Below are 27,057 nucleotides of genomic sequence, written 5' to 3' on the forward strand. Positions count from 1 at the left end.
CGGCCCTCAGCCCATCGCGCGGCGTGTCGCCGCGAATTTTCGCCTCAAGCCTGGACTCCATGTACGCGAAAACTCACGCGAACGCGAAGGCGACGGCGGCGGCGACGGCTGGCGTTCGCTCCGTCGCTTGTGGGCAACCTCCATGCAAGCGAAGGCGGCAAGCGACGCGAACCCGCGACGTGCGCAGCGGATTCCGTGCTTTGCGCACTCAAGCTTAGAAACACGCCCGTAACCTGTTCTCTCTCTTAAAATTTTGTGAGTGTGCCTCATAGTCAGGGCCAAAGGAATATTTCCTCTACGGCAGCGGTGTAGCGGCAGTGGAGATAGCCAAAGGCGTGCTTGCGGAGACGGAAGTCACATCACGGGGGAGGTGTGCTTTCGTTCGGTGCCTGTGCACTCCTGCTTAGTAAAAACACTCCCATAAACTGTCACCGCAGTTTGATTGTAAGTGAGCGAACTATAATTTACAAGTGAGAATGCGCGCCGCGAGTGTTTTTGCACAGTTGGAGCGCAGCGGCACGGTGGATCGAGCGCCGGTACCCGCGGCTCGGCACGCACCTCTTCCTGCAGTACGCCCGCTCGCGTAGTCCGCTCCAAATGCTGTTAGCCCTCGGCACCCAACAAGTAGATTGTTTTAATTATTTAAATCATGTGGGTCTGCCTCTCAGCTACAAAACCAAATATTTTATCGACGGTGGCGATGACCAAGACGACGGGCGGGTTTCGTGAGATGTACCCGTGAGAAACCGTCGAGAAACCGGAAACGGCTTTGGGGGGCTCTGGTTGGCCAGTCGCGTGGGGGACTTCCGGGCGACGAGCGAAATTTTCTGTGGGTGCAGATCCGAGCGACACGGCAAGCGACACATGCATTTTGCTTCGCGCGACGGCGTCGCTCGTCGCTTGCCGCCGTCGCCTTCGCGTGAGTTTTCGCGTATATGGAGTCCAGGCTGTATGCTTTCGTTCGGTGCCTGTGCACTCCGGCTTATTAAAAACACTCCCATAAACTGTCACCGCAACCTGACTGTAAGTGAGCAAACTATAATTTACCACTGAGAATGCGCGCCGCGAGTGTTTCTGCACAGTTGGAGCGCAGCGGCACGGTGGATCGAGCGCCGGTACCCGCGGCTCGACACGCATCTCTCTCCCTGCAGTACGCCCGCTCGCGTAGCCCGCTCCAAATGCTGTTAGCCCTCCGCACCCAACAAGTAGATTGTTTTAATTCTTTAAATCGTGCGGGTCTGCCTCTCAGCTACAAAACCAAATATTTTCTCGACGGTGGCGATGACCAAGACGACGGGCTGGTTTCGTGAGGTGTGCCCGTGAGAAACCGTGGACAAACCGGAAACGGCTTTGGGGGGCTCTGATTGGCCAGTCGCGTGGGGGACTTCCGGGCGACGAGCGAAATTTTCTGTGGGTGCAGATCCGAGCGACACGGCAAGCGACACATGCATTTTGCTTCGCGCGACGGCGTCGCTCGTCGCTTGCCGCTGTCGCCTTCGCGTTCGCGTGAGTTTTCGCGTACATGAAGTCCAGGCTTCATGCGGTTACTGCGCAAAGTAGATCTGTAAACTTTCCTCTATATTGACTAGATCATGAAAAGTTAAGTGTCTGTAAATAAAACCTGGCAAAAGCTTGATAAGACATTAAAAGCTTTTTCTTGCGGCATACGCACTTTTAATTTTTCTTAGCCACTTTTCCTGTTTTAATGAGTCGTGATGAAAATATGAGCGTCCGTGTGGTTGGGACGTTTTCTATAAGTAAAGTGATCGATACCGGGAGCACGGTAGATCTCCACTAGAGGAGATCAGTGCATCTCACCAGTGATCAATCATCAGTGATCAATGCGCATCTAATACGCATGCGATACGCATGTGTTTGCCAACGCGTCTTCAACGTTCCCGGCTAAGGTTATGGTTAGAAATGCTACTAAGCCGTCTTGTTTCATTAATACAAAAGAGATGAAGGTTAAACTTACGCTTGTATTCATTATAAATACGTTTCTGTACGCACGCGAGTCACTGTCTGCTGATGCTCCTCAAGCTAGAAGTAGCAGACGACGCACCCATCCCAAAGCGACCGCAGCGCCACCGCCCAATCGGCAAACGTTTTGGGTCCGTTCTGTTCCCTGGCGCGCCGCCGCAGTTTTCCAATTGCCCTTATCTAAAAACGTTGGTTCTGTGCCACCTGCGGAGTGCTCGTTGAGACAACTTTCTATTCTTACAGCGTGAAGCATTGTTAACCGGCGATGTCTCAATCCGCGCTAAAAACAGACGAACGCACATTTTCTATTCCGGAAGTGACGGCACCGCAACCTCGGAGCGGGTCAAGCGAGAGCGCTTCGCTAGCTTTGCCGCGGAGCGAGTTTCACCAAACCAACTAGTGGAATTCACAATTGCCGCCGTGGAGCAATAAAAGCTGCTCCAGATTAGGCACCCTATCCGGATCGACCGTTGGTTGCAAGGTATCGCGTTTAAACGTACATATCGAGATTGCGCGAGATGTTTTCTTAGAACAGGAAGCACAGGAAGACAGGAAGTAAAATAATCACGTGATAACAAATGGTGGGGTCTTATCATCTTACGAAGGGAGTTGCGATGATGTGACCGTTTGTTCTCAATGTAAATGTTTGGGAGGCCGATCACTTTGTTTAGGCCCGTGTTTTCGAATTTTGCCATTATGCAAGGTAAGACGGTGGTCATGTGTGAACTTCTACTTCTGCTCAGTGCTTTTCTTCGCTTTCTGCAGAATCCAAGGTTACTCTCGAGCAGTGTATTTGCTTTTTTTGTCGTAATGGGTATGAAATAAGCTGCGAGGTGCAGTCTGTTAGGTTTGTATTTTCGTGCACCTTGCTGGGGGTATGTGTTCGTTCGAATCATCGTTGTCGCCTGGCCGAACAGTTTCCGATTTGTTGCTCGTGCCGTTCGTTCCTGGACTGTTGGGAGGAAGGGAAAGAGGCGCTCCGGGGAGGCCCTTCGCGCCGATGTGTTTCCGCCTTGTACCGGAACAGCGAGTCAGCTAACCTCCAGCCCTTCAGCCTGGAGGACCGCAGCGATATTTGCGTGCCCGTAGCTTCGCTTGCGCGTTGGCGCCCAACATTCTTTGCTGTTCATTACATCACGGTCAGATTAGGCCTAAGCCATGCCAGGTTAATTTGCTCGGCTTTCTCGGTTGAGACCTCATCGCTCTGGCCAAGGCGCGACAGCTGCTCGTTCAGCGTCAGGTACTGTCGGCGGGCATATAGTTGGTGCCTGCTGGTTTCAAAACGTTGGCCTCTACGTTCCTGATGTACCGCAAGTTTTAACGCCCGTCGAGTGACTGATGAGCAGCTGATTGGTACGGTATGTTATCTGCTGGCAAACATGCTTCGTGAAACTCGAGCCGACCGATCAACGTTCGCTACCGACGCACAGAGCTAACTTGTGCAACGCTGTGGTCGCTATGCGTCAGCATCAGAATTATTCGTAACGCTAAGAATGCGCTTCCTCCTCGACATGAGTTGAGCCTGCCATACTTGCTGCGTTGTATTTTACCCGCTTTAGGAACTTCATTTGGCGACTAGGGAACGGATGCTCTGAGAATGGCTTCATCGCTCATCTTTCGTGATATAATGGTTACAAAACCTAAGTATGATCTCTGACATTCTCTTAGTTTGACTGTCTTTTTTAGTTTGTCGTTGCAAGGGGTTGTGAAGTGCGACAGGGCATTGCTTTACCGTTGTCTTATTTTCATTTTTTTTTGTTCTTTAAAACGAAAAACCAAGCGTGATAATTGCCTTTTTAAAATACACTTCAGTGACTTTTTGCTGTGTGTGGAGCGCATTTCTAGTATAATTTGCGTGGTTTTCCAGTTATGACATATGTTTACGCAAAGTGGCATACCTCATTAAGTTGATTTGCTAATTTATCGATTTTTGTGAAGTGCTTAAATTCTGTTGCATGCTTCAGTTAATAATATTAAGCAAGGGCTGATATGCTCATAGGATGTTTCTGTTACTTCAGTTGCTCTACCTGGTCAATGCTTCCCTTGACCAGAAGGGTTCAGCAGAAAATGTTTTGCTGCACTCTTCTGGAAAACACCTTGCTCAAGTAGCTTTTGCTGATGTCTAAAGGGTGTGCAGGCTTGTCCATGATGCACAAATGCTGTGCTGCAGAGTGCAGCAGCAGCATTTATTATTGTCTGCTGGCCTCCAGGATGTTTTTCTGTTCGTAAACAGAACTGCCTGTGCAATGACCTTGGCTCATGAATAGCTTTCTTAATCTGTGAGCTGCAGGCACATGTTTCCAATCACTTTTGAGTGTCCCATTTGTGCACTTTGAACAGTGCTGATTTTTAGTACTTTAAATGTCAGTGGCATTCATATGCGTACTTTGTTGTTTTAAAATTTGTAGCAGTTATCTTGCTTGAAAACCTTATCTCCCTCACTGTATTTGTAAAAATTTGAAATCATTAATTTTGTTCTACATTACTTGCTCCACACAAAATTAAGACCCACATGCAAACTGTTCATAATGTGATGTTTCTTGTCATTTAAAAATGTGACAATTTTGATACAGCCTGCACATGCTTACCTCCATGCAAGCTAGTTGCTGATCATCCCAATTTAGCCATTGTCATCAGAGGTAAAAGTCTTCATAGGGGAACCTCATAGGGCTAGTTTGACTCTACAATACAATATATGAAGTACACAAAAAATGATTTTTACCTTACTTTAATAGGTACTGCACTATTCATGGCTTTGGTGGAATGAATTTTCTGTTTGGCTGAAGTATGTCCCAGTAGGGAATTATTGGTTTCATGGTTCAAGTCTACAAAGGGGATCATGTAGAGCAAGTCCTGGCAAATAGTGTGCAATTATTTTTGTTGTGGTGTCTCTGTTAACAATAGTGGGTCGCTGAAATGTGATCTGTAACTGTACCCTTTGACAGTGGTGTCTTTGCTAAGAACCCTGGTGGCCAAATATAGGTCGGTTGGTATTCCCCTTCATTTTTCAGTTGCCCATGTAAAGCTTTTTTTTTTCCTACTGTACTACAGGAAAGTGCTTTGGTCCAAGCTTGAGTTTTTTATATTGTTACTTTTATTTTAAACACACTTCTATTTCATGCACTGCAAGCTAGGGCTTTTGTATAGGCAGGAGAGACAAAGATTGTCTGTAGTTTAGGTTTTTCCAACATTGTGAATACCTTAAATGTACACTCCGTTTCATACATCAGGTGCAACGCTGTGAAAGGCACGTAAGTAGTCAGCACGGGAAAATAAAGGGAGGCGTGTTACTCCGCTCTTGTTCTGTGTCCGAGTGGTCTGTGGCACGAGAAAGCGACGGCGTGTTCTCGGCAATAAGGTGCATTTATTCAAGATCATGACCAATGTGTCAAGTAGTAAGCCTACAGGCAAAACAGTGACTATGTTTCGCTCACCACAAATAACGCACTACTTTCTGGTCGCGGATGCAGGCAGTGCAAACATGAGCGCTAGCTTTGACAGCGTTGCACCTGATGTATGAAACGAAGTATAGTGTTAGCCTAAGTGAAGCAGTGTGACCCTCCTACCTATTGGCTATCTTCCATGTTTTTATGTTTTAACAACTCAGTATATCATTCCACCGCCTGAATTATTTTGTAAGCTACCTTGTTCACCCACTTTTTTTTTCTTTTTTTTTTAGCACGCTGGCCAGTATGAGCTACTGCAATTTCCCACAACTCCTTTTGGTGACGTTCCTGCTTTACTGACCGATTCTAGGCAAGTTTTGCTTTCTTGTACACTTCTGAGAAATCACTGTCACCTGTTGTTTGAACTATATGCTCTTTGATATCTGTGGCTTTGACGCCTTTAGAAAGAATGCTAAGCTTTGTAGTGTCCAGTTTTGTCAGGCTGTGGTTCCCTTCAGCGTTACTGGCTGTCACGAAGGACATCTACATATACACATATTGTGAAAGGTAGCAAGCACTCCTTGATGTGGTTTTGTGCAAGTAGCACTACTGCTGCTGTGACAGTTCTTACAAGGTCTGTTAACACTTGCAGTGGCTTATCATGATAAACACCATGCGTGGCTGATACTACAGTGGCACCAGGGTGTGCAGACAAAGAACAGGAATATACAAGAACATTATTTCTGCACCACATGCCTCTTTACATCCATGAGCAGGGTGTGCAGGAGCACTCATGTAGTACGCAAGGCGTACTCATGTAGACTTTCTCAGATTTTCAGTTACCTGCTGCAACACATGCTCGCATGCAGAGGTAGGTGCATGGCCACGTGGGGCGCACACCTGCCACTGTGCATGCGCAGCAGGCATTCAGTAATTCAGTATACGTGAGTGATGTTCCATTCGGGGAATTTTTCTCTTTTGCAAGGAATTTAGGAGTAAAATTTGGAAAAAGGGAATTTTTGTGTAGTTTTGGGGAGTTCGAAGAACCAAAATTGTTTCATTTTTTTTTTCAGATAGCTAGATTTTTCAAGCTGTTACTGGGAGAAAGGGCCGGAAATAGGGATTTTTTGGGACTAATGAAGGAAATTTTCGGTTATGGCATGAAACATCACTGGTATACGTCTATGCTGACAGATCTCCGCTGAGTTTAAACTATTATCTCTTAATATTCTGCCCTCATATGTAAATAGAATAGAAAGATTATAATCAAATTCTATTATTCAATGCAGTGTTGCATTTCCTGCTGGGTTGGTAATTGCATTATCATGTTTCACTCTCTCATTAGGTCTGTGTCATGCTTATGTCTCCATCTTCGCAGCTTGTTTTGTAGGCCACTTATTTCTGTGCCTGCCTGAACTGCGCCTGACTGCATCTTTATCTGTCCACCAAAATTACGCCTTGCAGACAACATGTCAGAAAAGAGCATACACAGGAAAAGAAGCAGCAAGGTGCTCAGATGTAGGCATATAGATGTGGATAACCTCCATGTCACGGTATAATGTATTGACTGCTGGATGTTATACAGGAAGCCAGTAGTTAACCTAGTGTGGCTACCCTGAAACAAATTGATTGTTGTTCCAGCAGTTCTTTCCCTCCTGGCTGTCTCATATCAGACAAAAACCATTTCAGAAGTCCTTTAACTGAGTGCGGAAGCTTTCTATTCTTTTTTTTCTTTTGAAAAAAGCTCAACGTAACCATATTGGGATGTGTAGACAGCTTTACAGAACCGCGACTACTTGACTTATTTTCTTTCAGGAAAAAAATGCTTTCTGAAGTCATGTTTGTCCTGTGCAGAAAAACTTGTTTACTTGGCGTTCACAAGAGACTTGTTCATTTGAACAATTTCTGAAAGGCAGATGTCCAGATAGACCAGACTTATATTGCAAACAGGTAGCTGGTACAGTCATGGTGCTTGAAATAAAAAAATTCGTATGCGATTTTCAGTGATTCAGGTGGGGTCAGTAAGTTGTTGGTTTAACATTCTTAATATGACGTGGATATTGTTAGTTCATTTAAAATGTTTTTCTGGATTTTGTACCGAAGAAAATTTGGCACTGTGCATGCTCTTATATTCTGTGATAAACTAAAATATGTGTACATTATGCTCTTATGATGCATAGTGTCACTCTCGGGGCATCTTCACAACCACATTACTGCTACAACCCCCGTGCTTCACACATTATTATTAAGTTTGTTTCTGACTGCAAAAGCTTTTTATAGCATGAGGATTGCCTAGAAGTGTGTCTGGCAAGACTGGTTGCTGTGTAGACATGTTATACCCCTGTCACACGGGCACATTCGATCCTCATTGAGTCAATGCTCATCGAACTCAATGAAGATCGACGATTGTCACACGGCCACTTTCAAGCGTAATCGAGCTCGATCATGCTTGACTCGATGCCGATTCCTCAAGAGTGCTTGAGGTTCCAAGCGCAATCGAAAGCACTCTCGCTCTCATGAAGCTATAAAAATAAAAGTTAACAAAACAAAACCACAATTGTTGTTGTTGTAATTGATTAAAATGTAAGACAGAACATTTTCAGGTACTATGCCTGCTTATATGCAAACATTTGAAAATAATCTCTACACCACACTCCAAGCTTCGCCGTCAGTGTAAACAAAGATGGCGTCCTCCTGCTTATCGGCGCGGAAACTGTGGAGCGAGCACGAGACAGCCGCTCTCATCGACTGCTGGCAGGACCGCCTAAATGATTTGGGGCGCCAAAAGAGAAACGCCGCAGTCTATGCAGAAATTGCGGAGGCTTTGCGGACCCTCGGGTTCCATCGCACAGCAGCAGAGGTGCGCCACAAGTTTAGAAACCTGACGCAGATACGCAGATGTACCAATTTGGCTACGGATTGGGCAGCCACTGCCCCCGACTGCACAGTGTTGCCGGACATCTCCATGTTATGACTGTCGGCGGAACATTTGGCGCCACCTAACACACATGAGGGAAACTTCTCAGTGAGCATTGAAAATGCCCGTGTAGCACTGGATGTTTCGAGCATGCTCGAAAATCTCGATGTAGATCGAGTTCAATGAGGATCGAAAGTGCCCGTGTGACGGGGGTATTACTTTTTCATTGACTGCTTTTCTTGGACCACAGCTTTTGAGCATAAGGTTAGGGCACTTCTGCTGCAAAGTTTTCCTTCGAACCTTCAATAGCCATTCCTGCTTCATAAACAGCTGTGGAGTGAAACAATGTTTCTACAGGCACCAAAGCCTGCTTTTGATCTAGTAAGTTGTTTCTTTTTTCTTATAAATTGTATCTTTTTCAGCAGTAGGTGTAAACTGGAAAATGTCAGAAGGCTCTTCAAGTGGGTCTCTCTTTGAACTCAATGTTACAGGCAAGTTCAGATTTTATTGTTGCCATCGTGTGACTTACTGATGTCTGTGGATATGCTTTTTTCACTTGTATCATGCAGTTGTTTCAGCAAAGTTGAATTCATCTGGGATATTATTTAAGCCAGATCCATACGTTGAGCTCAGCGTAGATGGTGGTGTTCCTGTTAAAACTGAGTACAGTAAAAGCACCTGCAATCCAAAATGGGACGAGCAGTTTCCTGTGTAAGTATACTAGTTACTTGTGGCCTCTTTTGAATTGGGTCTGCTAGAATGTTGTCATGTTTTTTTTTTTTTCATTAATTTATGGTAGAATATTACGAGTTTGCATTTGTTGTGTTATCAATGCTATGCTCTATCTGGCTCTTAATGTCACACTTATCGTTTCGCTTTTACTCACTTGCCATGTGTGTATTTTTTCCCCAGGTTGGTGACTCCATATTCAAAACTTCATTTCCGTGTGTTTAACCACAATTCTTTGATGAAAGATGCGCTACTTGGAGAAGGCTGTCTTGAACTGTACCAAGTATTGGAGAAAGCAGATGGGAAATGTAAGTCTTTCTATATTTCTGTTCTGTATGCTAAGCTAATCATGCTGCAGGAGTAGTGGGATGCGACTGCTTTAAGCTTTTAAGGGGGGGTGCGGGTTTTGGAGGTGAAATTTTTTCTTTTTTTACGCAGAGAAGTAAAATTTGCATGCTCCTTAGTAACGCCACTGACTGCTTAAATACAAAATTTCACTGAAATATATGCTTCATTGCTATACTAAACGTGCAGAAACCGTGGGGTAACAACAAAGCAAGGTACGAGTCTGCAGTCAGTCTGTTTTACTCAAAGGAATGGTTCATGCAGTGACATTGTCGAAATATTTTTAGTGGCCTGACTTTTTTTTACACAGAATGTTATATCCACGCTTGCATAATGCTTTCATTATCATCATGATAAGTTAATGGTGGAGTAAAAAATGAGCAAGTAATCCAAAAATATAGGAATGTCATTGTATAACAAATTTCTTAAGGAACATAATGCAACAAACCGCATGAAAATCGTGAAAGACATAAGAGCGCAAACTGGCAACACGAACGAGGAAGGGAACAGGACGAGTTGCCAGTTTGCGCTCTTATGTCTTTCACGAATATGCACCAACAAGCCCAGTTGCAAGTACTTCTTACGCATGAAAATCCATGAAGCGATTGTCATGCGACGCTTTCTCTAAGCAGGACAGTCAAGTAAAAAAAAAACTTTTGAGAAAACTGGCATTTTCAGAGATTTCAGCCAGTCTTTTGCTGCCTAAGGTCACAAAAACATTTTTCAAAGTCACTTCTCGGCTGTTCTCAGGGAAGATTTTTCGGAATATAATCGGAAAGACCTTATATATATGAAATCTGGTGGCCGCGCCCCCCTTAAAATCTTGATGCACTGCACATTCCTGTATTGTCAAGTGCTTTTGCGCATACTTACTTCTCTTTCAGTGGACAAGGTGCCGCAACCACTGGAATTGACTTGTGGCAGCAAACCTGGCCGTAGCTATAGCTACCTGCTGACCATTTTGGATGGAATGAATGTTGATATGAGCCGGTACCCACCAAAGGAAGGCATTGCTACAGCACTCTCTAGAAGAGAAGGTAACCTTTAAAGTTCTGTGAAGGCAGACTTTATGCAATGAACTGCTTATTTTTGCAACAGTGGTGTCTGGAGATGTGTAATCCTGAGAGATTGTAACCCTGTAACCCTCGAATGCAAAACTTGCTGATTATTGGCAGCGCAGTGGCCATAGTGTTCTGCTACTGACCTAAAGGTGATGGATTCGATTCCAGCTGTGATGGGCAACTCCTGAAGGGGTGAAATCCAAAAATGCTTGTGTACCTTTGGAACACCAGCATTTTTGGCGCCCCTTTGGTACACCAAGAGCCCTAGGTGATTAGAATTAATTCGGGACCCCGCATTACAGTGTACCTCATAGCCTGCAGTGCATCTTTTGCACAAAAAAAAAAATGAAATAAAATTCTTAATTTCACTGTTTTATTAGAGATTTTTATAAGTTGCTTAGTTATGAATATAGTACTTGCGTGCCCTGCTGTATTGGTGTGAAGCAAGCACATTTTCTTGTTACAAGGGACATTTTGTTGTTATTCATTCTGCTTGAAATTTTCCTGCTATGCTAAATGATTTTTATGTATTTACCTGCTTTTAGTTTCTAAAAATAGTAATTGGGGTTTTCTCAGTGTAATTTGATTTATGAACATTAGTTGCACTGTGAAACGTGGCTTAAGCTTTCAGTTACAAATTCAAGAGCTGCTTTTAATGCGAAATCATTACTAGTGCCATTACGAGAAAAGTGGGCGGCATGTGTGTGCGTGTGTGTGTGTATTTGTGTACTCACAGATGGTACAGAAAATCCCAACTATGCAAAAAAAAAATATGGTGACGTCATCAAGCAGTCATATTATAATGTACACAGCAAGCCAAGCAGTCCCACTTCAGACAATCCTATACTTGTCATTCATTTATATATACTTCCCACTGGCCAACCTCAATGTGGCGCTAGTTTTCCCGACACCATTTGTACCAAAATTATGACGCAACCGTTGGGCGTACGACGTTCTGAGTGGTGTCATACGATTTCTCATTGCATATAGCTTACACCTGCTAGTCATGTTGGAGGCGCGGTTAAGGTGTCTACCGACTTGTGAGACAGTTACTGCACCATTTCCTTTCCTCAAAAATAAATTGTCCTATCACAATTGTGATGGAACCATTCATCATACAGCGTTCCAGGTGGTAATGCACATGGGTTGGTGGGTGGGTGTCAATGCACCCAGAAACAGTAAGCAGTCTTAGGTGTCTCTGTCGAATTTTTAGCTCAGGATCCATGGACATTGATCCTCTAAGATGCTTTGTACACAACTGTGTACATTGTGGAGCTTGGACTTTGAGCTATTTCTCAGAGCGTGCTCTACCTAGTAGCGATTTCATTATTTCAGGTGAATTTATCATCCCTCACATTGCAAATAGGGTGTGTTTTTGTGCTAGCTAGCAAATACAGCATATAATATTGCTCAAAACAGCGAGCATGCTAACACATCCTTCGTCATTTTCCTGCAGACAGATTTTGCCAGGAGTACTGATGTCAAATATTTTTTTGTTCTGAATTTCTAGTGTCATGCATCTTCAAAAAAGAAAACGATTCCATGATCCCTGGGGTGTTAATTTCCCAATCCTGGCACTTCAATATCACAGCTTCCAACTGTTCTGACAGTTTGTTCGAGATTCTGTTTATGCATGTAAAAAATTAACCTTTGGTGTGTTTCGTAGGAAAACTAGCAAATTGGATTTCTTGAGGCCTGAATACTATTTAGGCAGAAAAATATTTGTTTTGAATCAAAATGGTAAATGGTTCCTGAAATGGTTAAAGAATACCAGTTCATCATAATAGTAACGTTGGATGTCCCACTATGGTCTTGCCTGTGGCCAGTATGTAGCTTTGTGACCCTACATGTGAAACTAGAAAGATATGCTGGTTTGGTTTAACGGTTTGACAAAACGTCACTGTGAAACCAAATTTTTTTTCTTTTCCGAAGAATGTTTTAGCTTTTACCTCTAGTTTACTTGCTCTGTACATGCGAGTAGTTTTTCAGTTTACATAGCTGCTTTAGATTGTCTTGTCAAAGACGGATAAATGCTGCAAATTCAGGTTGTTTTGCTCTGCTATCACTATTGAATGGTGGGACATGGCAGAAGTTGCTTGCAATTTAATTTTATATTCATGCCATTGCTATTCGAAACCTGTGCTGAAGCTTTTCATGCCATAATGGGCAGAATGAGAAGCTTCTATCTATATGCACAACGCTTTCACGATGTTACTGTCAGAGTGTATCTGAAAGTGTGAACCTCTGCCCTGCAGTATGCATCTCTGTTGTAAGGCCGTGTCAGGCACACCAAACTGAGAATGCTATAAGCCAGGTACGCATCTCATGATTCAAAATATGGTCTTATTGTGACCTAAGCGGCCATTTGCGGTTGAAACACTCCCAGTGCTACTTGAAGAGCGCAGATTTCATGTAGTGCAGGACACAAAATATTTGCTGTTTTACTTGATTCTAAAACCCCCTTGATTTTAATGTGCACCCATTTTTCATGGTACAGTAAAACCTCGTTAATTCGAAGTCATCGGGACCGCGAGAAATCTTTGAATTAAGCTGTCGTTTGAATTAACCGAACACACCAAGAAATACGACTCAGCCAAGAAAATTTGTTGCAGGAACACGCTACCTTTATTCGGCATATTCTGAATTACTGAAAGTAATCAGAGATGCTGGTTTGCTGCTTCCGGTAGTTAGCGGCTCCGAAGGTCATGTTCTCGAGTTGGTCAACTAGGTGAAACATTTCAGAACTTCCACTGTGGCACTCAACAAAACTGCGGGCAACGTTCAGCGATCCAGTAACATCACCGAGAGCAGGTGCTCGGGGAGGCTCGTCGGTGTCGTTGTCGCTATCGTCGCTGTCATCGCGCATGTTCGCAACAGCAGTAATCTCACTCTCCAAGTTCGAGTAGTCTGTCTGCTCATCACTCTCAAAGTTCAGGTACTTGGCGAAGCCGACTGCGTGGGACTCACCCTCCTCTGCGCAGAGTGCGTTGATGCCGTCGCAATACTCTGCTCCTTCTTCGTCAAGCGTACATGGGTAGTCTGCATTGGCATCAACAGTGCTTTCACTGGAAAAACCAGTGTGTTCAAAACACCGCCTGAACAATGTGGGCTCCACTTGTTTTCAAGTGTACACCATGAGGCATATGGCTCTGAGGAGGTTGATGGAGTACTCCTTGCCATTGTCATAGCAAAGGAGAATGCGCTTGAGTAGGTGGTGCCGATAAATCTTCCTTGTGTGGAGAATGACGCCTTGGTCCATCGGCTGTGAGATCGAAGTGGTGTTCGGAGGTAAAAATACCATCCTGATGGCCTGAAGATGTGGGATGTCGCCATGTGCCGGGCAGTTGTTGACAACAAATAAGACATTCCCGCCTGTGGCCGCGAACTTGTGGTCTAGTTGCCGCACGTACTACTCAGATAATGCACCTGTCACCAAGGCTTTCTTACTGTGCCTGTAGACAAGTTCATCCTTTGGCGGCAGCCGTGCATTTTTGAAGCAGCGAGGCTTCCACGTCTTCCCAACAACCAGTAGCGGCAGCTTGTGTTTACCGCACATGTTTGCGCCGAACAGTGCAGTAATCCTGTTCTTGGCCTGTTTTCTACCCTTGATTGCGGTGCTCTTCACTGTGAATGTTTTTGTTGACAGCATCTTATAAAAAAGTGCAGCTTCGTCAAGGTTGTAAATGTCGTCTGCACCGCACTCGCTAAGCAGCAGTGCCTAAGTGTGCTTTTTCCAATCCTTGACAACGCTCTCGTTAGTGCTGCCGCTCTTACCACAGATGGTCAGAAATGTCAAATTATTGCGTTCTTTAAAACGGCACAACCATACGTTACTGCACTTGAATTCTTGGTGCCCAAGTTGTAGAGCTAGGTTGTTGGCCTTCTCCCGCAGTAGCGTTCCATTGATGGGTGCGTTTGCTTTCTGCAGCCAGCGAAGCAGAGCAGATTCCACATCTTGATATGTGGGAGCCCGCACTCGTGACCGCATTGAAGAATATGACTTGCCGTAGGCCTCTAGTATCTTCGACTTGTTGCTCAGTATTGCGGAGAACGTCGAGAGGGGCACGCCGTGCCTTTTAGTCAACTCAGTCTTGGAACAAGCGTTCTTGCTCTTGCCTGCTTCTTGGATCAAGCAGAACTTCTGCTGCAGCGTTAAAGTCTTGTACTTCGGCATTTTGTTCACTGGAACGGTCACAAAGCTAGCACTCCTGCACAGCCCCTAAAAAACAACGGCACAGTAGCTGACCCCTAACCACCGCATACAGCACAAAGAAATGGTGCAGGCGAGACCTGTGTGGCAGTGGTGGCGGCTTACTTGCAGTGTCGGAGGCACGGGGGAAGAGCGGTCGTGGTACGGAACATGTGCTCCCACTGACGCTGTGCGGAGAGAGAATGAAGCACGCCATGGGATGGAGTGGGGGCGAGATCACGGGATAAAAACGGGTATGCCCGCCTCGTTACAGTGAAGCAAGTCTTCTCCTCTGCAGGCGCGCATTTCGGCGGTCCGCGGGGCGCACTGTGGACCGATTTTTGTGCCGAGAGTGCCCTGGCTGGTGCGCTTCACCTAAAAATCATCGCCATCGCTATGTGGCTTTGCCTCGCGGCTCTGTAGGGCAGTCGTTTCTCCGGGTTTGAGGCGAAACTTGGATCAGGCATTGCCGCGTAGCACCCAAGAGTGAACGAGGGCGCAGCGTGAGTTGGCAAAAGAGATGGAATAAAAGGAATTTTCGCTCTGCAAAAGGATCGCTTTGTTCTTTCGCGTAACCTTCGCTCAAATCCTCGGATAGTCCTAAATGGAGGCATATTACACTGCGTTCAAGGTCTCAAATGTTCAAGCCACATGAAATAGCCCTGTTCAGTAAACACAGACTACTAATTATTCTTCAAATTAACCGGGCTGGCGCAGGCTGCGTGTTCCGGGATTTCGAATTAACCGAGTTCGAATTATCGAGGTTTTACTGTATAAAAAAATGCTGTGCCTTTGATTGTAACATGCACTAGGCTTTCATGCTTCGGTAATGAAATGAATCTTCTTACTTGGAACAACCAACCTTTATCGCAACCGCTCTGTTACGATGAAGTTAACAGTGCCACTACTTGACTCTCCTTTCCCTACCTGGCCGGCAGAATCTTCTCACTCAGTGTCGCTGTCGGAAGCCTCTTTGTTGCTCTCAGTGGCTCAAAGCATTTCATCCTCAGGGCCGTCCATGGCATTCAAAATTCCACACTACTTCAAGGCCTTGTTGACCATGGCAGGTGGGATCGTGCACTGCACATCTTTCACCCATTCGACAAAGTTCTGCAGTGAGGCACGCTTCATCCTGTTGTTTGGTGTTTTTTTTTTTTTTGATAGCGTTATTAAATAACCTCAGGGCATAAAGGGAGTTGGGAAGTTAGAAAGAAAAAAAAAAGAAGGGGTGTTTGATGTTTCTTTTTCGGCCTGTTAAAACCCTTCCGAGTTGACATGCTGGGGAAAATCTGGTCTCACTGCTTCTGCCAGTCATGCACACAAGTTTCATTAATGCCAGATACACATGGGGAGGCCTGATTGCTGCTTGTCTCTGCACGCAAGATCACCTTTTTTTTTTTTTTTTCAACCTGGTGTCATTGTGAACTCATTGCGTCTTTGCAACCAATAATTCCATGTTGGCTCAAGTCAAGGTCGGAGCCTTGCTGATGTGACAGTTAAATGCTCTTGGGGCCTGTTGGTATTCATGCCTGCGGTAGGCATTGTGGCAATATCAATGCACAAAAGTACCAAGCTGTCATTTTGTGATACCGACGACAGTACAGTGGAATCTTGATCATACGAATCTCACGGGGCCACGAAAAATATTCATATCATCTGAAATTCGTATCATCCAAAACAAACAAAACTCGTGTGCAAAATTTACGCAAATCTATTTTCAGCTGACTGGGCTTATTTATGGCCACGTGCCACCGCTGACTCGTGACGTTGGTGTTGTGCTGGTTGTGTGCTGCCGCTCACTACTCAGTGCACACTGCGCGAGTGACGATCAAGGCAGTGATGTACGGGCCGCTCACTGCTGCTCGCTGCTCATGGCGCGTACTGCGCAACTGGCGATCACGACATTGGCGATGTACGGGTAGTAAATACGTGGTGTTCGAGGGTGCGGTCACGGCTCGACTGTTCGTATTGTCACGTAATGGTGACATGAGTCAGGCAGAAGTGAAGAGGCTTCCGAAAGCAACTATTTATTGGGGTGACTTGTGCTCAAAAAGATCGGAATGACTCGGTGGCGGCAATAGGCAACAAGCAGGCTCAGTGGTCATCGAACAGAATGCCAGCTGCTCTTGGCCGTGCTCAACTTATATCTGACAACAAAGTTGTCGAGATATGGCATGCAAAGTAACCACAACAGTCTCGAACTACATAGAATCGGTTGTGCCTGTTCGTAATCATTCGAGAGAAATCTGGTCACATCTCGCATCACAAAGTGATAAGGCCGCGTGCCAGCGCCACTGAGCGTGAACAAATAAACATTACAGAGCTTTGCAGCAGTGCAATGTGCAGTGGGGCAGGGTGTTGTTCTTAACGTCTGAATTTCTGGCTATTCCACGCAATGCACTCTGGCCAAGGCATCGTACGAATTCGTACAATCCTGAAATTATTGTCAACTGGGATCGTATTATAGAGATTCTACTGTAGGTTGTTGCTGGTGTAGTTTCATTTTTGGTTTGGTTTGTGAGGGTTTAACATCCCAAAGCTGCTGAGGCTATGAGGGACGGCGTGGTGAAGGGCTCCAGAAATTTCGACCAACTGGGGTTCTTTAACGTGCACTGACATCGCAGTACACAGGCCTCTAGCATTTCGCCCCCACAGAAATGTGACTGCTGTGGTCTGGATCGAACCCATCTGTTTTTGGATCAGCAGCCGAACACCATAATCACTGAGCCACCGTGGTGGCCCAGTTTCATTTCTGTGCTCAATTCTAATGCGCATGTCATTTTCAGATGATTTTTTTCGGGAAACAGGTGCACATTAGAATAGGGTAAATATGGTACTTTGACCTTAAGCAGCTACTACAAGTTCACTCTAAGTACACAGCTTTTTGCATAGTTCATGCATGGGAGAATGTCTGGGCAGGTGTGCAATGTTGGCATTTACACTAGGTGAGCTGGTAGCTTTCGAACATCCTTTTTTTTTTTCGTATACTGAGTGCACTGGCCACCTTTGCCCAAGTTTCTTTTTACTGAAGTTGCTTGTATGTGCGGCTTTTTATTGTTTTTTTAACACAGCGCGCTGCTAGAAAAATTGACTCGGGCTGAGATCATAAGCTTGTTGTCTCAGTGTTTTGATAGCATTTGGGTTTTTTTAGCTCTATTTCTGTTTTTAACTTTGGAGGCTTGTTGATGTTCTCTAGTTGAGAGTAGAAACTTTGCGTATTTGGGAAAGTGTAGGTACTGCTGTAGCAGTTGCATTCATTTGAGGCTTTCAGCATCACACCATAAGCACTACTTGCTGTAATAAGGGCTGCTGAGATTTGAGCAGATCTCAACTCTAGGTGGCTGTATGCGGAGTGAACTGCAACACTTATTGGCTTCCTGTTCATCAAGTGAATGTGTGGAATGCATTGTGCTGGAAAGAGAAGTTCCTGTGTTCAAATATTTTTAAGAACATTCATTGCTCTTTTGCAAATGACTTGCAGTAGTCATGAAGCTGGTCACAAATTAAGTCCTCTTGTCTGTGGCCTGAAAGGTCAACTCCAGGTGCTTCTTGAGCTTCACACATTTTACTGGAACATGTACTGTAGGTTCTCCTTTGTCTCCTGATATTTAATACCAAACTTTGCAGCGTTATGATCTTTTGTTTCAGCGAAATGGATTTTGAAGTTTCCTGTTTTGTGACATCAAATGGGATGATTTTTATGGGCAACCATGGGCTTGTGATGTCACAAGCTACCCGCCCATTAATATTCACTCAGTACTTGCTGAAAGGGAAATTTTCGAGCTTTTCTTCAGGTCAGCTCGGACATTTTATGATGGGGTTATTGATTACACTCAACAGTTTTGTCATTCAGTGTGCGTACAGGTTTTTCACGGTGTTGTCTGCAATGTCAACTGTTGGCCAGTGGTGGTATCATTTGTTGGTTGAAACTCAGTTGCAGTTTTCTGTTTCTTATTGCTTTAAAATTCTTCTTGCACATTATTTTGAAAAACAATTTATTGCATATGAGGGGAGACACAGGTATTCAAATCGTAAAAAAAATGCAAAAAGTTCGATTTTTCAGAATTGGCACATTCGGGTTCCATACACTCTAAAGCACCTGCCTACAAAGTTTCAAGATCTAGTTCAACCTCCAGCTACTAAAAAATCGATATATTTCATGCCTCCGAAGACCGGAAATGGTGATTTCGGAGCAAAACGTGGCAGATCTTCACGCCCGACGTTTCCCGCGACGGCGTCTCTGATAGCATCCGTCTTTGTTTTGTTCAAAAGCTGGTGCTCTTCTCTACATCCTGGTATTACTCATTATTGTGAAATCTTTTTGGGACGTTTACACTTCGCCGTTTTGTGAAGTCCCTACAACGATGTCCTAATGGCTGGCGTGCACACTTCAAAAGTGATTTTCCCAGCATAATTGTTTTCTGCCAACATGACTTGTCTTATAGAAGTTTTCATTGTTTTTATGGTGCAGTTCCAATTAATCTTATACTGTTGAACTAAAGTATGAAGCTATGCTATTTTTTTATGGCTGAGTCGAACATATCTAATATTGTGAACCATAATGTCAGCCGATGGTATTTCATAATTACGGTATTTGGACATAATTGAACATTTCTGTATGATCATGTACCTCAACAACAGTATATGTTGCATAGTGCCAGATGGCAGGTGGCTCCGGGTGGCTACAGCTCCATATGAATTGCAACCAGAAATTTTTGAGGGAAAGTGTCTTAATGACCCATAAGAAATTGATTAGGCTTTAGTTATTTTTATATTTCGGGAACTAATTAAGATATACTGAAGCTAATTATATTTTTGAAAACAGGTTTCATTATGATATCTTCAATAATACAACTTTCATTTCAAGACCCGCGTCTCCCTTTAAGAGATTGGGGTCTAGGAAATGTTATGCTATCAACTCAGAATATCCAGAAACCCCCAGAGTTGCCTTTGAACACACCATGAGAGAAATGGAAAAACAAAGAAATGGTGGCTTTGGGAGGTTACGGTTCTATGACTATAATTTTAAGAGAAACAAATGCCGTCGGAAGAAGGTGAAGGTAGAAGCAAATTCCTGTTTTAGCAGCTGTTTTAAGGCATTAACTGAATGTATCATTGGTATTTGTTTACTGTTTCATGCAGCAGCAGCTCCAAAAAGCTCATCATCTGGATCCATCCATCAACAACACAATGGATCTGTGTCTGGCCACCTGAGCGGCAGCTCGGCTGACCTTGGTAGCCGACAGTGGGGTACACCTGCTGGGGCACGAGTCCGAGTGCGCAAGAGCCACAATAGCAGTGAGCCCCCTGTGACCACAGCTGCGGCAGCAGGCTTGGCTTCATCGGCAGCAGAGGCAGCAGGAAATGGGCCCACTCCGTCCGACCAGCCAGCACATCAGAGCAGCCAGAACTCCACAAGTAGTGGCGGAGGTGCTAGACCCGATGGTACTTCTCAAGTAGCCCACATTGCCATGCCGAGCTCTTCAACAGCAGCAGAAGATCCATCCCAACTAGGTATGCTTTATATCGGCCTCTGCATATAGTGCAGTAGAATCTCAATGATACGAAATGGGCTTATATGAATTTTATAGAAATTTCTAAAATTTCTTTGCCTGAGTTTTTTGCGAAAATTGTGTGGAATTTCAGGCTTTCCGAACACTCGCCCACGTTGCTTCGTATGATGCAAATGTGGCAGCTGCAGGAACTGGCAGTAACGTGGTGTGGAGGCCCCAACCGGTTTGGAATTGTGGTGGCAGGAGCACAGCAAGTTCAAACATATAGTGATGGTGTGGCCGAAAAATGAGGGCAGTAGGGAGGACGGGGTGGCATTAAGATTTTTCAGCCGCTCAGCCTGCGCAACGCCATTGTCAAGATTGCCAGTCGCGCAGTAAGTGCCCGCGAACACACACTGCCACTTGCACTTGCACATTGCCGCTTGCACCGTGATGTGTATCCAGCACAACGCCAATTGCATTGTGGTGTGTATTCAGCACATCGCCAGTGCTGCGATCATCACTCTCGCTGTACACACCCGTGAGCATGCGCCAGACCATGTATCCTGCACATTGCCAACGCCCCAATCATCACTTGCACAGTATGCACCGTCAAGCACTAAGCGCTGCCCACACAGCGGCAACACCGTTGTCATCAGTCACAGGTACGCTTAAACCCCATAAGACATGGACGTAACAGACAATAAGAGGCATTTTTTGCTCACTTACCCAAAGTAGACTTTATTTGTAACAGACATTGAATATAAAAGAGATTCGGTAATAAAGAACAAATAATCATTGAATTTGGACCAAGAACCTTGCTTATAAGAGACATTTTAACTTAATCTGTGGGATTTCTCCCTCACTCTGCAAATGCAATGCCATCACTCTCAAAGTGGCAATCGTGTCTGTGTTCCAGAGAGAAGGCAAGGCGTGATCACTCTGGTGATATTTATTACGACAACATTGAACGGCCCAGCTGAATGTAAAACATTGATGAGGGCGCTTTAATTGCGAGTGCTGCACAAAGAATGGCTTCAGAAATACTGGCAGGGATACGGGCGCAAGCGTGCAGGCGTCTGCCCACACCGAGAATGGCAGGAGTGCGTAGCGGTCTTGCTCATGCTACTTCCATAATCAATGAACTCGAAACCCAAAAGAAGCCCAATCAGTCAGGAGTTTGTGTGGCTTGCAGGTTGCGCCATTAACCAATCAGGAAGCCTCTGCCATGCCGCAATGCGCGACTCTTGCCGTCGTGCTGTAGTTGGTACGATTTTCACGATGGTGCTGGTAGTCACTGCACACTATCTCTGCTTCCGGCTTTGAAGCTCGTCAAGTTTACGGTGGAGGACTTCAGGGATGATGCGGGTCTCAAAACTATTTTTTTATGTGGTAAGATTCTTATTAAAATCACTCTAAGTGTACATTTCGAGCCTGAATATGCAATTAGAGTTTGAATGGCTCAATCAGAATTTGAGTTATAAGCAGTTTTGTGATTTTAATTGCTCTCTTTGTTACAGGCCATTAATCAAAAAGTGTTTATAAATTATTTGAAATATTTACAGAATTGAATCATATCCGAGTTGCACTTTGGGCGGTGATGTTATTTTTACACAAGGAAGCGAAAAGCAGCTGAATAAATTTTGGGGTATATTTCGTAGGTACCCAACACAAGATATCCTTGGTAAATTTTATCAGTGAAATCAGTGATGAAACAGCGAGTGGCGAACGTATGTGACCCGCCGTGGTGGCTCAGTGGTAAGGGTGCTCAGCTACTGATCCAGAGCTCCCGGGTTCGAACCCAACCGCTGCGGCCACGTTTCGATGGAGGCGAAACGCAAAGGCGCCCGTGGGATGTGCGATGTGAGTGCAGGTTAAAGATCACCAGGTGGTCGAAATTATTCCGGAGCCCTTTACTACGGCACCTCATTCTTCTCTGAGTACCTCCTTTATCTCTTCTCCTTTCCCCAGCAAACAATTTTCAATTTTCAACCTATGAGACAAGGGACAACCGCCCGCGACAACGTTAGCGACAAAAACTAGTTGATGGCGATGACAATCCAACTGCCACCTCAAAGTGTCAGAGATCGCAGAAACCTCTACTGGCACAAATGTGGTACCAAAATTATGTTAAGTCAATCCAACTGCAGAGTAAATCCATCTCAATCCACGATGGTGCCTTTTGCGGCGGCGAAAGGCCGATAAAATGGCCGATTTTGGCCCGCAGGCGACTGAAATTAGTCAGAAAAATCAAAATATTCGTCGCTAATATGTATGCGCTTCTATGGGGTGACTGACGGTGCCTCATCGAAGTCGGAAATATCCTGCAAGTCCGAATTATTGGAGTCAGAATTACCCTTCGGCTACTGTGTAAAAACACAGCTGGAAGACAGACTGCCGACAGCTGGCAGTGCTCACGGACCGTACAATTGTTCTGTTAACAAGAAATTAACAGAGTACTTTCTTCCAGTAAACAGACAGCACCAAGCCCAGACGAAATTCATTACGAAATGCCGGCACACCTTTCCGAACCTGCTGCAGAGGCACTTCTAAAATTTCTAACAAAACATGGCTATCAGGAGAAATACCGCAGACTTGGGAAAAAGGAAATTTTGTAGCATTGTTGAAGCCTGGAAAGGTGCTAACCTCTCCTGGCAATTATGGGCCCATAGCCCTGACAAGCTGTCTCACTAAATCTTTTGAAAGCGTTCTGAACTTAGGTTAATGTTTGTACCCCCTTTATAACAGACAAGTACTGGAGAGGAGCTTTTGTCTGTTGTATGAGAGGTCTCTTATTAGCAGGGTTTCGGGTTTTCATAACTTACTGATCCGTTGCTGTGTTCAGGTTGTCACCCAGTGACTAGGAGTTTCACAAAAAAAAGTCTATACGTAGCTTGTTACACAAGCTCATTAGCAGAAAAAGTAGCTGTTCACTTCCGTCCGATTGACATATTTCAAGACTCCATATGCCTTTTGCTACACTGCAGCTGCACTTATTGGCAATCTGTGTTTACACTATTTTGTTGCAGAGCAGAAGTACACTTCACCCTTATTAACTTGAAGTCATAAAAACAGAAAAATTTTGAGATAAATGAAGGCCGGAGATATGCAAAGTACTGAAATTTTTTAAGTTACTGATGGTGAATTGTAAAAATTGAAGCCTTCTGTCCAGCGTTATTTTGTAGAGCAAACTCCATTATGCAATGCGTGCACTTAATTATAATAGGGGCTTTTAGAATAGGGTGACCCTATCGATTAGGTGTACAGGGGTATAGCGGGGCACCAGTGCATATGCGCAGGACAATATCCAGGGGGTGTTATTGTCCTGGACCTGTGCACTGCGTGCCTAAGCAGCACTGCCGCAGAACTTTACAGAACTATTGTAGCGAGTGCAGGTGAATCAAAGAGACCTTATATTTTTAGTTCGTGCTCATGTAGACACGTGCATGCATGCACGTTGTCAAAGCGTGAAGTGCTATGCACGTGTGTGGTCTTCCATGTTTTCTGCACAGTGGAAAGGCATGTGTGCATTTAGATGTACTGAAAAACATCTGAGAAGTACCACATGCATGCACCATCACCTCTCATTAGGCTCATAAGTTTTCCAGCGCGGGTCATCATGGGTGCAGTACATTAGGTGTCGGCACACAAGGCAGGGATTTCCCACAAGAAAAACGTTTAAGCTGATATGCCTTCGTCAAGATTATGCATCCCCTGCCGACAGCTGTAGCTGGCAGGTGGCAGACTACAGTTGGGCGGAACGTACCCTGGTTGGTTTCCGTTTACAACCCACTGGAAGCACTTCAAGAATGTAGGAGTGGTAACACCCACAACAGAGTTAATCACAATGGTTGTCTGCGATCATGCATACTGCGTAGTTAGTCAGCAAACGCGTGATAATCGACAGCATATTGCGCCGTTTGATGAGAAATGTGCATGCATTTTTTTCACTCAGATGTGGTGTTGAATGAAATACGTTGGAGCACGACTGCGGCTCACATGCTTTTGAGGATCCCTCGAAGATTATTTGTGCAGTTCATGACAGCAAACAGAACACCGTAGGCTACATGCTCGCGTTATCATCGCCGATCTATACAGGCGTGAGCACTATCAGCAGTTCGTTCTGCAGTCTGCAGCTGCCCTCAGTAACTTCACGAACCGCCATGGTGGCTCAGTGGTTATGGCGCTCGGCTGCTGACACGAAAAACGTGGGTTCAATCCCAGCCGTGCTGGTTTAATTTTAATTGAGGTGAAATTTTAGAGCCCCATATACTATGCGATGTCAGTGCACGTTAAAGAAACCAAGGTGGTCGAAATTATCCAGAGCCCTCCTCTACGATGTCCCACATAGCCTGGGTCGCTTTAAGGATGTTAAACCCCATAAACCAAACCAAACCAAATCAATAACTTCGCGTACTGTCTTTCGCACCCACGGAGTCTATTTCTATTGTACCTGCAAGTTGTAGTGAGGTGCAGACACACATAATGCAGCAGAGAGCTCTCATGGAAATAGGGGGGGGGGGGGGCTGAGGTGGTCTGCGCTTCCACCTTTCTGCCGTGACCACTGATCTGTTGACTTTCGGTTTTTCAGTTTCCGGCTGCGTTTCCAATCTTTGGAAGTGGCGCCTCTTATTAGCCATATTGCAAAGACTTCATGGAAGTGGCATAGAAATGATGTCCGGCAGTTAATTTTTCGCAGGTGTTTTGAATAGTTTCGGGACTTTAATTTGTGAATTTTTTAGCAACGCAATCACCTTTCCATGCAGCAGTGTTCCCGATGAATAATTTAGCCATCTTGCTTAGTTTGATATTCCCCTTTAGCATTCCTTCAATGTTTCGTTTTCGGTAAAAATGACTAATTTGTTTGAATGTGACTGACACCAATCAATCTAGCCTGATTTAATATTCCCCGTTTAAGTGCCGCCTTTTAAGTGCCTCACGATGAACCAGTGTTTCAAGGATGTAAATTTGTATTGACAATTCACAAATACTTTCTAAATTAAGCGTTAAAAAAAAATTAGCTGCATTTAAAATGACTAAGCATGCTTTTTTTCCATGTTCCGTTTTTGCAACATTGGCGTGTCCTATGTACAAGGAAGCTAACGTCGTCTGTTACATGTTTTACGGTCTGTACAGTGTACATTTCTTCTTTTTTTCTATCTAAAGGCTTCCTTATAGCAGCCTGCAGTGTCTTCACAAATTATGTAGAGGAAATTATAGAGAGAGCCACTATACTTGAATACTGTTTCTTTCACTGTGTAAGCCGCATTTCTTGCATTCAGCGCTTCAGAAGCCATTGAAGGCCATTGAAAGCTTTTTTTCAGCATAGCTATGAAATGGACATCCCACGGCGACCCAAGCGTGCCCCTGTTCCGTGACTATGTGACCACCTTCTGTGCCTTGGTGCGCGCTCTAGGAGATGCTGAAATCGGGGGGTTGGGGGGCTTTAATCTTATCCATCATCGTGTGGGTGGCATGGTCGTGAGACACCGCAAACCCTTCGAAACGCTTCTCAGGCACCGCACATAGCTGGGAGGTGAGGCTGCAAAGACACGCGGTAGGTCCAAAATACTTGGGACACTGCCCATGAACGCACAGCCTGCTAACAACTGCAAATCTGTGCCCACACATTTACAGGCATAATGGGACATCGTTTATGCCAGCCAGCGTAGTACTGCGGAACTCTGAGATTTATGCATTCGTCTGTATTTCAATTTTGTTACTGCCGAACACCAATGTTTCAAGAAAGTGACTTTTGCATAAAACTCACTGCCAATGAAACACATACACAGTCGCAAAATCCCTAACTATTTATTATTTACTTTTGCTCTGTTTTGTTCATTTCAAGAATTTTTTTTCCTGCCAAAGGGCTGTATAAACGTCTGGGTGTGACAAGGCCCTAAATATGTCCGTTCCTGAGTAATATTCCAAAGTTGTTTAATAAGTCGATAATAAAAATATAGTTGCAATGTTTTCGACAATCATCATTCAGTGTATGAGAGCAAAAGTTTCAAAGAAAGGTGTATTTTGAAGGGAAATCAAAAAATTTCATATGTTTCAGTTTTGGAACATTGCCTAGTAAAAAGTTAAGCAGCATACTGGGAGATTTTGCATATTTTGTGCAGGTATTTCGGGTGAGAGTAAATTGTTTATGATTTATGGTGGCTGAACGTCCCAAAGCGACTCAGGCTGTGAGGTATGCCGTAGTGAAGGGCTCCGGAAATTTCGACCACCTGGGGTTCTTTCAATGTGCACTGACATCGCACAGTACATGGGCCTCTAGCATTTTGCCTCCATCAAAATGCAACCGCCACAGCCGGGATTGAATCTACGTCTTTGTATCGGCCTTAATATCTGAGAATCTTTTGTGCTGCTCTATTGAAAAAGAATGGGCCCGTGAAACCTTTTCACAATAACAGTGGCAGCAAATGTCATAGTTTGTGTGCCATAGTTAGTAGCAGTGTTTGTGCCTCACCCTGGCTGAGATTCGAGTTTATTTTTAACTCCCTTTGTCGGAAAGGGTGGTTTTGAGAAAATGGGTCGACCTATACACAAGCAAATATGGTACACTAGTGCTGTACTTCAAGGGTGTGACTGAAACATATTTGACAGCTGTTGCATTAGACCTCTTGTGCCCCTCCTTAAAACTATTCATCATTACTTGCTTGCGATTATAATGCGTTACAGCCTCAAATGTCAGGAACCGCAGTATGGTGGTTCAGCACACATTGAGCATGAAAGTTCCTCTGCATGATAACATTCAAGGGGGGACGTGGATCGTAAAATGCGAAAAAAAAGAACGTGAAAAAGTTGGCTTTCTAAAAGTCACACTTTCGGCATGTTTATGCATTCACCTTTCTGTGTTAAAAATATCAGTCTTACTCTATGTAGAAATACGAAAAAATCAGGTTTATACTCCCAAGCGACTAAAAACGATTGATAATGGTGAGACTAAGCC

The 27,057-nt window shown here is 44.6% G+C and overlaps 1 protein-coding gene across 11 annotated transcripts in view; it reads left to right on the forward strand.

Annotated features, from left to right (window-relative positions):
- Positions 1–2,292: 2,292 nt before the first annotated feature.
- The window catches only part of Su(dx) (WW domain containing E3 ubiquitin protein ligase suppressor of deltex), a 57,108-nt gene continuing 32,343 nt past the window's right edge, over positions 2,293–27,057 (forward strand). The window contains exons 1-7 of one of the 11 annotated variants that reach the window (XM_077647121.1): positions 2,293–2,461; positions 5,660–5,736; positions 8,709–8,774; positions 8,853–8,994; positions 9,196–9,320; positions 10,242–10,394; positions 19,750–20,121. In XM_077647121.1, coding sequence (XP_077503247.1) covers positions 8,726–8,774; positions 8,853–8,994; positions 9,196–9,320; positions 10,242–10,394; positions 19,750–20,121 — 841 coding nt within the window. In that variant the 5' untranslated portion in view covers positions 2,293–2,461; positions 5,660–5,736; positions 8,709–8,725. Of the gene's footprint in view, positions 2,462–2,485; positions 2,684–2,865; positions 3,625–5,659; positions 5,737–8,705; positions 8,775–8,852; positions 8,995–9,195; positions 9,321–10,241; positions 10,395–19,749; positions 20,122–27,057 lie in introns of those variants that run through there. The other 10 variants (XM_077647126.1, XM_077647123.1, XM_077647119.1 and 7 more) reach the window with 10 other exon arrangements.

This window comes from Amblyomma americanum, chromosome 1, assembly GCF_052857255.1.
Source record: "Amblyomma americanum isolate KBUSLIRL-KWMA chromosome 1, ASM5285725v1, whole genome shotgun sequence".
Classification (NCBI taxonomy): domain Eukaryota; kingdom Metazoa; phylum Arthropoda; class Arachnida; order Ixodida; family Ixodidae; genus Amblyomma; species Amblyomma americanum.